Genomic DNA, 13640 nt, shown 5'->3' with positions numbered 1-13640 from the left:
AGAGTAGTGACCGCTACGCCGAACCTTCAAAGTCGAGATTGTGTCAGCCTCCGTACTGAAACTGGTTCCTCATGAGGGGAGCCTGAGAGCTGAAAGCTCCGCCTCCATCCGACTTCTACAAAACCGAGGAACCTCCAGGAGGCAGCACTCTGAGAACCAAGTTTTCTTCTGGGGAGATATGGGACTAACGGTTCTTTAAGATATAATGGAGTCGGGTTGTTAGGGAAGGATTTTTAATTCTATTGTAGATTTGAAGAGAAACAGATATTGGAGTGATGAAACGTTTTGTGAACGAGGCTGAAGTATTTATTAAGCTGCCTATTTTTGCAAGTTTTCCTACTTACAAAGACCGGAGAGGTGTGTAGTTTTATGTACATACTGTGAGAGACGGAATCTAAAAAAGCTTTGGTTTGACTGACTTATCTTGTTGAAGACTGTACATTTCAGCCTGCATGCATAATATCTGTGTAAATGTCTAAAAAAGTCTGAATTCACAATACTGAACTAAACTATGTGCACCACAGGTCATGGCCGCCTCCACCTCCACCTCCATTAAACCCTTCGGCCCCGAGGAGGCCCGCAGGATTCTGCATCATTTGCAGCAGCCAGCAATTTTCCCGAACATGACCGGCGGCTGGCCCGTCCTCCGCTGGAGCGCAGAGCATCTCTCCCAGTGTCTGCGTGACAAACTGGTCCCGTTCAGGCTGGGAAGCAGGGAGGAGGGAAATGGTGAGGGCAGAGAGATTGGTTCAAACGGAGCGCGGCAGAAATCATTCCCGTGTAATTAATCGCCACATGAACAGAGAATGATTTGTGTTGTGAACATGGAGAAGGACTGTAGACAGAGGTGTTTTTCTACAACAAGAGATTTGTATATGAAATCAAAACAAAGGAAAATGTGTGGTTTTTATTGTTTAATCCACCACTTCTTAAAAATAGATAAGAAAGAAAAAGCCCCCCACTCCTCATAACGCTGCAATCCCTCCTGTTTTGTTAAATAATTCAGGAGAAAATTTTTATGATCATTCACATTATTTGCTAAAGCTATAAATGAACATTTAAAAGAATAAATCCAAACATAATTGTCCACCTCCCATTTTAAAAAGGGTCTAATCTGACAAGCCTTTGCTTTTAATCTGATTTAAATCAACATTTAAAATGTATCTGGAAGTTTATAGCCAACACAAGTATGAACCGTAGATTGTTTTAGATTAATAAAAGTTAAATAATTTGATTTATAATGTCACATTAAACAATACCACTGAGGTCTTTTGTCTTTTTAGTTCCTGGATTGTTTGTCGACGATTTGATGAGCGACCGTGAGCGCGTCCTCAGATAAAAGCCTGCTAATTACATTTCTACATCATCTTCTGGCTGACAGCAGACAGGAGGACATCAATAAACCGCCGATTATAAACACCATCACTCAGTTTGTTTGCAGAAACAAAAGACGCAGTAAATCACAACAACTGGGTTTAATTTTTTTATGTTAAATCGTGTGAAAAAGTAATTGTAGCGATGATGCATGGAGCCGGGATTTATTGATCGTACATCACTTGAATTGTCTCACTTTAACTTTATCACCATTTTGTGGTGATTACTCTCTTTTCCTCCCGCTCTGTAGCTCCTTTGTTTGAGACGCAGTGCTCGTACGTGGAGGCCACGCTGGCTCAGTTCCTCAGCTGGATTCGGGGTCAAAGCGGGGCGGATGTGGGGACTTTCTCTCCGTATCCTCACTCGGAGTTTTGGGCCTACGCCGACTACAAGTATATCGCCACTCTGTTGGCGGATCAGCCCGTCATGTTCGAGGTAATTCCTCTGCCGCTGAGTGTCAGCTGGGTTTTGTGATGCTCCCTTATCAGATTCACGCTGATAAGAACAGACAGCAGTGTGCAATCACGTTTGAGTGTTTTGGAATGCTGGCGCATGAGGACCAGTGTGAAATCTGACAGTGTGCACGGCTGCACCTCAGCAAAAGCTGAATATCTTTCAAAGCCATTCAAAGTCCATTATTTATAAATGATGAAAGATATTAAATCCCTGAAAAAATGGTTCAGTTTTACTTTGTGAGCTTTAAAAGAATAAGAAAATACAATAACATCGGGAAAACATCAGACTTTATGAATATTGTAATACTACTGTGTTTTTAACTTTGGTGATGAAGAATCAAACAAAATACACACACACACACACATACATATATATATATACATATATATATATATATGTATATATAGCCATATATTTATTGTATTTTTTAAAGATCCACCCATAAAAAGATATAGAAAACATACTAGTATCATGATAAAGTATGTTTAGTTTAAATTACCTGAGAGTAGTGGTGAAACTGATTGCAGCAACTTTAAAATGAGTTATACATATTAAAAGATATAAAAGAAAGAATTGTTTTACCTAGAGTTCTAACTTTTGTTTTCACATTAAATCTTTTACCAGGTTTTGTCAATAAGAAAAATAAATATTCATGAAGTATATTCAAACATATATTTATTAATATATTAGTATATGTAATGATGGTTTGTGTTATAAAAGAAGTTATGTTAGTAAAGTAACGAAAAGATTAAATAAGATATGATAAGTTTAGTTACAATAAGATACAATCATTTAAGTTATGCTCAAATGCGATAAGCTAGTTTATGGTCAAATACGATGCTATAGGAGCCGAAAGGATAGGTTATGAAAAGATACGATAATCCACTGTTTGTCCCACAATGGGGAGATTTGCATTGTTGCAGCAGCAGGTGGACTCGCACATGTGCAGAAGAAGTATTTACTACGGCTGTGGTGCACAGTGGCAGTATTTCAGAAAGGTTTCCCCCATTTCCACGGAAACAGAGTCAGAGCAGTTTCCAAAAGTTCTACCTTGGGAGACATTTTCAAAAATCTGTGTTTTCAGTGGCTTCGAGCACCATCCCCGTTTCCGCTGCACAAAAAGTGCTGGAATGGAACGGTATAGTCCGTTACGGTTCGCGTTTCCACCGCAAGAATTTGCGGTGCGGCGCGTCTGAGGTTTCTGTTCAAATGCGAAGCAGCGGCTGTCTGCGTTCTGTTCAATGCTGTCAGCGCCGCTGCATTGCATTCGAACAGAAAGCTCGGCGTCCGCGCTGCCGGTGGTCGGGCAGAAGACGCGATTCAAAGAGACGTTCGGAGCAGCCTCCGTGTCCGGCGTTGAGCAGAAAGCTCAGGGCTCCCGTGTCTCGGCGCGGCTCTGTGCCAACAGCCAGCCGGGGTGCTCGGGCGCGGGGCAAGTCACCGGAGCGTTCGCTCTCTCTGGACCAACACGGAGGTTACAGCTGCAGCTCTGCGGCTGCAAAAAATAAAAGTTAACAAAACAACTCGTGCAAAGTGGAGGATGTAAACAACAACGGAGGATTCATAAGGTCCAGATCTGCCGCCAGGCTGAGACGACTGTTGTAATGTCACATATCTGCTCTAAGCCCCGCCTACTTTTTAAGCTCCTTTCTGCAGTGGAAATACGCTTTACCGCACCGCTCCGTAACGCTCCGTGCCGTCCCTGCAGTTTTTGTGCGGTGGAAACACGGCTAAAATGTTCCAAAGGGTTCCATTTTCACTTGAAAACATTGCGTAAATTGGGCCCACGTCAAGCTTCATGAAAATGTGACATTGCAAAGCTCTGTGTTTTAATGTCCGTTTCTCTTAACTGCATGACATTGTTCCTACTGTGTAAGCAGTGAAAGTTTTATTTAGCCGGATAATGAAGTCATTACAAAGCCTTAAACTTCAACAAAAATTTGATTTACTAACAATTACCACACGCTATTGTTGCAACAAATTCCAATTATCATCAAATGAAAAGTGATGGAAAAAAACAAATTGAAAGACCAAATGATTCCTCAGTACTTTTCATTACTACTTTTTTTTTCTTGTTTTGACACATTCAATTAAAACGTTAAACTTCTTCTCTGAACCAACTTTATATTAACTGCTATTCTTGGGTAAAAGACATAAAAGTGTCTTCCTTTTCTGGAGTCACTGTGACTTTTTTTTATCTCGCCGATGCATTTTTATTGGGCATCTGAGCGCAATTATTACCTGCTGACATTCACGCCTTTGAGAGGGGATGAATAGCGCAGAGGAAAAACGCTGCCTGAAGGTGAGATTGACCAGTCTGTCACTCGCTCGTATAGTAATGGCTTCATTATTCAGGATGCTGCGCTTTTACGTTCTCGCAATGCATGATTGACACGGCAGTTTCCCTTGTAAAATGACAAATTACCATGTCCCAGTTTCTACACACAAAGATTTCATTTGGTGGCCCTGTCAGGGGACGGGTAAGGTGGGGTCACAGGAGTTGTGACGGTTGTGAAAATGGCTTGTTTCTATGTCATGCAGAAAGAAAACATGAGATTTTGCCTTAAAAGCTGCAATTTAAGTGGTGTTGTTACTCCGAGATTGATTTGTGTGCCTGTGCTGCAGGATGTGAAGTGGGACGACTTTGGTTTCGACGGCCGCAACGGGAGAGAGAGCACCTTGTGGGTCGGCACGAAGGGCGCCAACACGCCGTGCCACATGGACTCCTACGGGTGTAACCTGGTACTGCAAGTGCAAGGACGGTGAGAAGCGTAGAAAGCGGGGGGGAAGGGGGGGGTTGGTGGTGGTCAGAGGGTGAGAGTACCTCCATCCAGCATGGAGGGAATGAATCATGCAATGTAAAGCGTCTTTGAGTGTCTTATTATTATTGTTGTTGTTGTTGTCATCATTATTTCACATCTTCATAAGCCAGTTAACTAAACCAGTGAACACAAAGTGGTGAATGTAAACAACAATGGAAGGGTTTGCGACAGTGGAAGAGATGTTTCTGCTCGTCCAGAGTGACGATCGCCACTGACCAATCAGCAGATGAATGTGCTGTAGCTCCTCCTTTATGGAACCGTACCGATGTGCTATGTTGTCCAACGGAGGGGTTATGAAAAAACGTATCCATTGGGTATGGTTCTTTCAATATCATCCACAACTTTTGTCAGTGAAGACGCATGAAAACCCGCCCTGCCCAGTCACGTTCTGCGATTACTGTTGGGGAATGATGTCATATACGTGCGTCGTTATGTGGCGTTCACAACACTGCTTATATTCTAACTGTATTCACCAGAGTTGGGTCTGTGTACGCTTTACCTTACCTTACTTTTTTTTATTTTTATTAAAAAAAGACATTTTTAAATACATTACAGTCATTCCAATGTGCTTTTATAGAGAAAACAGAAAAGCCCAACATATCCACATGAGCAAGCAGGTGTGTTTGTAACTGTGGAAAGAAAAACTCCCTCTCACAAGGACAAACCTTTGTAGAAACCAGACTCAGAGGTGACGGCATTCTGCGGACCGGTTGGGAGGAGAGGAGAGGAGAGGAGAGGAGAGGAGAGGAGAGGAGAGGAGAGGAGAGGAGAGGAGAGGAGAGGAGAGGAGAGGAGAGGAGAGGAGAGGAGAGGAGAGGAGAGGAGAGGAGAGGAGAGGAGAGGAGAGGAGAGGAAAGATAGAGATAGACTGGGTGGGGAGATACATACAATACACTTGTTAGTGCTACATATATTTATCTTTATTTCTCTTTTTTTTCCATTATAATACAATAATCACAGTGATCCAAATATTTTCCAACTGCCATGAGATTAAACCAGCCCAAGCAAAAACCAAAGTGTGTGTGTGTGTGTGTGTGTGTGTGTGTGTGTGTGTGTGTGTGTGTGTGTGTGTGTGTGTGTGTGTGTGTGTGTGTGTGTGTGTGTGTGTGTGTGTGTGTGTGTGTGTGTGTGTGTGTGTGTGTGTGTGTGTGTGTGTGTGTGTGTGTGTGTGTGTGTGTGTGTGTGTGTGCGCACGTGCGCGGTTTGTCCTGTGGATGTGAATGGAACTGTTGTGGAGGGACCTTACCTTACCTTACCTTACCTTACCAGCCCGGCAGGTACTGCTCAGTGGACCCACGGCTTTTCACATCCCAACATGCCTGTCACTGTTTGCTTTGTTGTTCAGGTCTAGTGAGGTAGTCACAGCGGGGGGGGGGGGGGGCGATCAAGTTCACTAGATCATTGCTCTGATTGAATATATATATATATATATATATATATATATATATATATATAGTGTCTGTGAGTTTGTAGCTGAACCATTTAAAAGGCAGAGAGGCTGACCAGCTTCAGTCTATTTGAAAGAAAGTGATGATCGACTTTATTGAGTCACACTTACATCCAGAAGCACAAAGGCTGAAAATAGTGAGATTTCAGTTTGTTTTAGTGGATCTTCACCCAAGATTAAAACTATCTGTGTATTGTGGCTCACATATTGATATTTTCCGTAGTTTCTCATTAGAAAGTCCTTAGAAAGTGACTTTAATTTGCACCTACTTGTGTCTGTGTGTTTGTGTGACTGTCGGTTATGGAAGACTTTGTACTTTGCTTATTCTTTTAAAAAAGACGTTTGTGTTCAGTACCAGGATACATACATTGTAAAAGGAGAGGTCGTCACTGAGCAAGGTGAGATTACAAGTGACAGGGCCTTGTCAGACTGAGCAGAGAGAAGCTGCACTGCATTTTAGCAGTGTGCCGTCAGTTGCAGAGTTTTTTTGTTTGTATTGTTTTAGTGCCTGTTAAGCACCTGGCTCTTCTTCCATTGTGAAGGACCCTGTATCTGCAGAGGCACAGTGTGATCTGTCCTCTGCCCTCTGGAAAAGAGTTGATTTGTCACAGATCTCAGCAGAGAGGGGAAGGAAATGGAGACAGAGTGCGAGACGCCACACGGGGTTACAGCGAGCAGAGGAATAAAAGAGAAAAGGTCTCCCTTATCTCACTCTACTGTTCCCGCGGAGAGCAGGCGTTATATCTCATTGCTTGTAATTGGCTCTCAGCTTCTTTTATTTGGTATCGATCTGGAAACGGAATGAAATCCCACTCAGGCAGTCCTCTGACACTGCTGATCTATGATAATACAGCCCTGCTCATTGATGCCACCGCATTTGTAGGTCAGAGTAACAAAAGAGAATGATAGTGGCAGAGCTTTTCTTTTGAATAAAATTGTTAGGGCATTGCAATTTAAATTTTTAAGGCATAGAGAAGAGGACTGATGGATATCGAATTGGTCCTGTAAGCCAAACAAATCTGCAAACAAAACACAGATTTGTAAAAAAATTTAAGTAGAACTTGCAAAACAAACAAATCTTGTTGACCATAATGGCCACCGAATGATAATAACCTAAGATTGAAGGATTGGCGTCCCTGAAGGCAACGCCGGCGTCCACTTGTCAGAGAGAAGTGAGCAGCTGTCACACCTGCTGAACGACACGTATTCTTCGTGGGCATCAGAAGATCCAGTCCCAGCAGAAGAACGCTAAGAAGCAGGTAGAGATTAAGAAGGCAAAGGGCCATGACCAGAAGACGGCTGCCAAGGCGGCGCTAGTGTTCACCTGCAGATGCCTGACCCAAAAACCTTCAAGCAGCACTTTGAGAGCAAGCATCTGAAATCCCCTCTGCCGCCCGAGTTGGAGGGAGTGGAGGCATAACTCTGGACACAAAACTCTTGGCAGCCCTGTATCAACTCTGCACTTGTCTCAGTCTGACAGCAATGGGTGATTTCGCATATCCCAACCTGAAACCGATAACCTTTTATTTGTACTTCACCAGGCCAGGTTGCCTTTGACATAACGCCCCAGCATGTGTTTGAAAACAAGCAGTTCAGGACCCACAAGTGCTTTTGATATGAGATCCACTGTAGACCTGTACCGTCTAAAGAAGGAAAAGTGATGGCAGAAGACCCCGCCTCTTTTATTCCACACAGTCCCTCAGATCAGACTCGCTACTCCGACGTGCACATTGGAATCTGTTTGTGCTTAGCTTTCAAACCTCTTCTCTAAAACTGGTGGATTGTTCAGATCATGACATGCAGCAGACCTACAAATCATAGTTGTTTCCTGGGGGAGGCGACTGACTTTTAGGTTTGCTGCAGTTAAAGCAGACAAGTGACCTCATCTGTTCTATTAGTGTTGAGTTAATAATGAATAGGGAATTATGACATTTGTCACTAGTGTATTTCTTCAGCAGGGACGTCCTGCTGTACTACAATCTTTATGGGCTAATCCTAATTTTCTTGGGTTAATAATAATAATAAATTTGACAATTTGCAAGCCGGTCGTGAGCTGATACACAAATTGTTTGTGCATCAAGTGTTATGGGAGCTTGCCAGCAACATTTGTGTGCTTGTAAATGAATGTCTGCTCCGATGTAATTTACCATTTTATTAAATTTTACTTTGTAGTAAAAAAAATAAATAAATAAATAAATTGAAGGATTTCCTATATTAGTGTGAGGATACAGAGAGAACTCTTACCTCTGGCAGGATCATTTCTCCAGATGTTATTTCCTCTACTGCTTAGATTTAATTGTCGTACCACATCTCATTGAAATCTATTCATAACTTCTGAAGCTTTTGGAAGGAATGTTGCCCATTTTTAAAAATCAAAATCAAGTACTCAAGTTTTTAAGGCCTCATTTACACGTTTTCAAGTGAAACCACAAAACTGGCCTTTTCGTTTTCAAGCGTGTCCAATTATGTTGTGCCTGTGAAGACGGTGGAGCCGCTGCGGCGACTGCACAGGCACACTACAGCCGCCATAGACGGTTGTTTTAGACATGCATAACTAGATGGACAATACCAACAATGCGTCAGGACTCCCAGTCCATTTTCTCCTGGGACTTGGTAGTTTTATTTTAACAGTCGCCATAATAACAATCCAACTTTGTGTGTGTGCGTGTGTGCGTGCATTACTAAAACAAACAACAGTGTTATGTTATATAAACAGGGCTATCCTGTTTATAAACCTCAGGCTGGAGGTAGGCTCTGCTCTGATGGCTGACAGCTGAAGTGACACTTCTTGCACTTACTTTTCGTGGTTGGGTTCAGTTTTACTGTTGCACTTTGAGTTGATGTGTTAGTGTGAGTCGGACAAAGACCAAGTTCTGATCGCTGCAACATACTGTCTGTGTTGAGACCCACATTCATCTTCAGAGGTCTTCAAGAGTCCGAATGTCAAAAGATCCGGACATGTTTCAGCTTTAAATAGCTGAGGAGCTAGCCAGTGAAAACCAATGGTTTTTTTTCCAAAGAATTGATTCTAGTGTTCTTTAACCTTGATGTTTCCTCCATGCAGAAAGCGCTGGTACCTCTTCCCTCCAGAGGACACAGCGAAGCTCTACCCCACCAGGATCCCATACGAGGAGTCAAGTGTGTTCAGCCAGGTGGATGTTCTACATCCGGACCTGAGGAGATTCCCCGCTTTCCGAGGCGCCGCTGTCCACATGGTCACCCTGCAGCCCGGACAGGTCAGGAATCAGACTGCAAGGCCAGACGCTGTCATCCCAGCTGTTCCTCCCAAAGGGTGTTGGTGTTTTGGGTAAAGACGTTGGATTCAGGCGACCACAGATAAAAAAGCATTGGAACTGTCAGTGGCGTCAACTTGCTGTATTGTGACGTTAGAATGTTGGCTGATCCATTAGCAGTGAGCGATTTAGGGCTGCATGCTGATGAATTCAGTTCCGACAACTTTATTCATCCTTTATTTCCTTATTTCTTCCCAAAAATGACCTTATTTAAAGTATTAAAGTAGAACTCTTTCAAACGAAGTGATTCAGAAAGGCATAGAAAGAAGAACAGATAAAGTAAAACCATTATTAAGACAAAGGTAATAAAATATATTATTTGTTGGAAAGTCTGAGCAGATAATGTTTTAAGTCCTGATTTAAGAAAGGTGAATGTCAGCAGGAAGTTTGCTCCACAGGTGAGGAACATTGGAGCTAAAAGCTGCTTCACCTTGTTTCTAAGTAAACCTCTTCTTGAGGACCGCAGGAGTCTCGATGTTTCAGATTCTACAAATAACGGTGAGATGTGACTTCATGGAACAGAAGTCAGTTTTTGAAGTGGATCCTTTGACACAGGGGCAGCCAGTGCAGAGAGTGAAGCTCAGGTGTAACATGCTCCACCTCCTGTGTGTTGGTGACGACTGAATGAGCAAACACACCATTGCAATCATCCAGCCTGCCGAAAATAAACACATGAACAAGTTTCTCAGAATCTTGTTGGCTGAGAAATGTTGTTATTGCCCTCATGTGGTTGTTGAATTCCCGGTCTGAATCATAATTACACCCAGAATTCTGCTTCATTTCATGTCCCGAAGGATGTGGAGTCAAGGGGGCCTTTAACCTCTTTAAGGCCAAAAACCATTACCTTCCTTTTTTCTGGCTTGGATTGCAAAAACAGTGTCAGATTTAACCAAATCTTACAATTATTTCTCTGGATTCGGTCAGATAGATTGGATTCGATAGAATCAATGCAGCCAGGAAAGATGAGCAAATCTGACAGGAAATAGGCCCTGGCTCATGGGACTTAACTACCTCGTCACTGTAGATTCATCCATCTCATGTAAAGCCCTTCACACATTAAGGGTTTGTGGTGTTTGAGCATATCTCAGCTGCCTGCAGGGGCGACTGGTCATTAGGGGCAGGTGGGGCTCAGCGCCACCTGGTGTCATCAGAAAGGACTGCATGCAAAGTATGATATTCATTCTTTTAGATGTTTCCTCCTGATCCACACCGATGGTGAAGTAGTGTAGCTCGCCCCTCTCTCACCATGCAGTGTGTATTACATTAGTGTAGCTCGCCCCTCTCTCACCATGCAGTGTGTATTACATTAGTGTAGCTCGCCCCTCTCTCACCATGCAGTGTGTATTACATTAGTGTAGCTCGCCCCTCTCTCACCATGCAGTGTGTATTACATTAGTGTAGCTCGCCCCTCTCTCACCATGCAGTGTGTATTACATTAGTGTAGCTCGCCCCTCTCTCACCATGCAGTGTGTATTACATTAGTGTAGCTCGCCCCTCTCTCACCATGCAGTGTGTATTACATTAGTGTAGCTCGCCCCTCTCTCACCATGCAGTGTGTATTACATTAGTGTAGCTCGCCCCTCTCTCACCATGCAGTGTGTATTACATTAGTGTAGCTCGCCCCTCTCTCACCATGCAGTGTGTATTACATTAGTGTAGCTCGCCCCTCTCTCACCATGCAGTGTGTATTACATTAGTGTAGCTCGCCCCTCTCTCACCATGCAGTGTGTATTGCATTAGTGTAGCTCGCCCCTCTCTCACCATGCAGTGTGTATTACATTAGTGTAGCTCGCCCCTCTCTCACCATGCAGTGTGTATTGCATTAGTGTAGCTCGCTCCTCTCTCACCATGCAGTGTGTATTGCATTAGTGTAGCTCGCCCCTCTCTCACCATGCAGTGTGTATTACATTAGTGTAGCTCGCCCCTCTCTCACCATGCAGTGTGTATTACATTAGTGTAGCTCGCCCCTCTCTCACCATGCAGTGTGTATTGTATTAGTGTAGCTCGCCCCTCTCTCACCATGCAGTATGTATTACATTAGTGTAGCTCGCCCCTCTCTCACCATGCAGTGTGTATTGCATGCTGTAAAGTGTTCATGCTCAGGCTGTGGCTCAGTTCATTTAGATCATGATTATGATGCCGTGAAGCCTGAAGCCCCGCCCACTAGCAATGTCATTTAGAAGCTCAGAGCTGATTGGCTGGCGCTGATTGAGGCGGAGCTTCACAGAACCAGAGCGAGTCATCACAAATACCAGCTTGTTGGCAGCTAAAGCTGACAAACACTTAAGAATGAATATTAATTTGGTCGATTATTTACGAGCTTGAAACTCTTACTTTTTCAGAGAAACTTAAGGTAACTAGTGGTAAGCTGTGTGACTTATGAAACACCATGACCTGGTTTGAATCTTATCATTCTTTTTTTTTTTTTTTTTTTTAATTTATTTATTTCGATCAGCTATCATCAAGGCTCAACATTTTTATGGGAGCAGTGCCTGTACGGTTGTTACAATGTTGTAGCTAAAAGGTTGTTGGAATTCAGTAATGTCACTAGACCTGAAAAGTCTTGCCCCAGTAAGTATTTACATCTAGAAATGCCACTGGATGACTGTGGGTGAAAGAGTAGTGGTCAGCAGTACCGCTACACCACTGTGCCTCCCAACCTTCAACCAGCATATTTCTCGTCTCGTCATTCAGGAACTCTGAACACAGAGTTCTATATTGTGCAACAAGGCGGCTCCGCGCTGACGGACAGCATGTGACACACAGTCCTCTCTCCATAAAATATCACTTTATTGGTTCTTAAGCTGCGAACATGTAAAAAAGTGGGCTCAGCTGTGAGATTTATTTGTCGTGTTGTCCTCCATAAAGAAATGGTGAAGCGCAGCAGCGGTCGTGACTCGCGTCGCGAATAAAACCCGAGGCCCACTAAATTACAGTGCGTCACCTTCGAGCAGACTGAGGTTTTTACTCCGGGGTTGGATGAAGGTGAAGTGATATTAAAATAAGCCACATTGTCATTCCTGACATATTGACGGTGCCGCAGTAACGTGGTGGAGGTGGAGGCGGATGGTCGAGTGGCTCCTCGGTCGGCTCCCTTTCATCTGCCCAGTTAGCAGCGGGATGGAGTCGGCATTTCCATTATCCTACGTGTGTTTGTCCTCCTTCCCCTTGTTTTACATTCCAGATGCATTGGGGTTGTTTTCTTAAAAGAGTCAAAATGGCGACAACGCAATTAAGCATCTGTCTCGTTTCACCATCTACTTAACACTGGAGCGTCGGCAGCATGCTAAGTACCTTCTGCTATCAGCAGCACACAACCAAACCGTCAGGTGAGCCTGCAAGCTGCTTGTGCAGTGATTTACGAGTCAGGGTCATCGCTGACCACGCTGCCTGATTTGTTTAGTGGCCATTTGAAGTGACTGTTGTTCAGAGTAAAACGTTTATAAAATGTTTATTGACCTTATTCCGGAAGTTTGCGTGGGCGCCGCCATGCGCATAATCACACTTCCGGTTTAGCCCCGCGCTACTTGATTTGCGATACCAGTCTCTTGAATTGTTTCCAATTTTAAGGTACTTTTAAGCTAGTTTAAAGCTATCAGAGATGGCCGGCGTTTATTGCGCAGTGCGTGGTTGTCACAATAGCTGGATAAAAAGGAAGCTAACTCTGTCGCAGCTTTGTTTTGAGCACCAGAAGAAGAGGTCTGAGTGTTGTGGCCCTTTGTTTACCTTGCACTGCCCCCCTACCAAGGACGAGGATCGGCGAGCTTGGCTGAAGGCACTGAATTTAAAGAATCCGCCGAAGTTTCCTTTCGTCTGCTCTTTTCACTTTGTGGATGGTAAACCTCCACCTGAACATCCTTACCCAGAGAAATGGTTGGGCTACGTCGCTCCTCTGAAGAAACCTCGTCGGGTGCTTGTGAGACCATCAAGTAAGTTGATATCGACTTTAAACAAGCCGTTTGACGAGGCCTGATCTCCAATCAAAAACAATAACGTCATTCTTTGATTTGTTAAAATTATGTTAAGTAACTATGTGATGTGTTTTATGTAACATTTTGTTAAATTATGAAAACCAGAGGTGGGCAGTACACTGTTAGCTAGCTACATTCACACGAGTTCGCTACAGTTAACTTGAGCAACATTTTCATAAACTTGTATGTTTATGAGTCATTTTCTGACACCCTAAAGTAATATACCTGTAATGCATTTGAATAATATTTTTCAACTGTCAACGTTTTTGTTAATTTT

General features: G+C 43.4%; 2 protein-coding genes across 2 annotated transcripts in view; both read left to right on the top strand.

The window, feature by feature from the left end:
• The window catches only part of hspbap1 (hspb associated protein 1), a 29606-nt gene that overhangs the window by 5845 nt on the left and 10121 nt on the right, over window positions 1–13640 (top strand). The window contains exons 2-5 of the mRNA XM_080498486.1: window positions 525–729; window positions 1625–1809; window positions 4456–4592; window positions 9164–9335. Coding sequence (XP_080354612.1) covers window positions 528–729; window positions 1625–1809; window positions 4456–4592; window positions 9164–9335 — 696 coding nt within the window. The 5' untranslated portion in view covers window positions 525–527. The remainder of the gene's footprint in view (window positions 1–524; window positions 730–1624; window positions 1810–4455; window positions 4593–9163; window positions 9336–13640) is intronic.
• LOC308131345 (zinc finger protein 706-like) lies at window positions 7302–7519 on the top strand (the record flags this gene model as incomplete). The annotated part of the gene is given in 2 exon segments (XM_080498073.1): window positions 7302–7424; window positions 7430–7519. Coding segments are annotated over 2 exon segments (213 nt in total), but the record flags the coding sequence as incomplete, so codon positions are not given.

Source organism: Blennius ocellaris, assembly GCF_963422515.1.
Source record: "Blennius ocellaris genome assembly, chromosome: 6".
In the NCBI taxonomy this organism is placed as follows: Eukaryota; Metazoa; Chordata; class Actinopteri; order Blenniiformes; family Blenniidae; genus Blennius; species Blennius ocellaris.
Note: the sequence above shows the minus strand (reverse complement) of the source record. Positions and strands in the feature narration are given on the sequence as shown.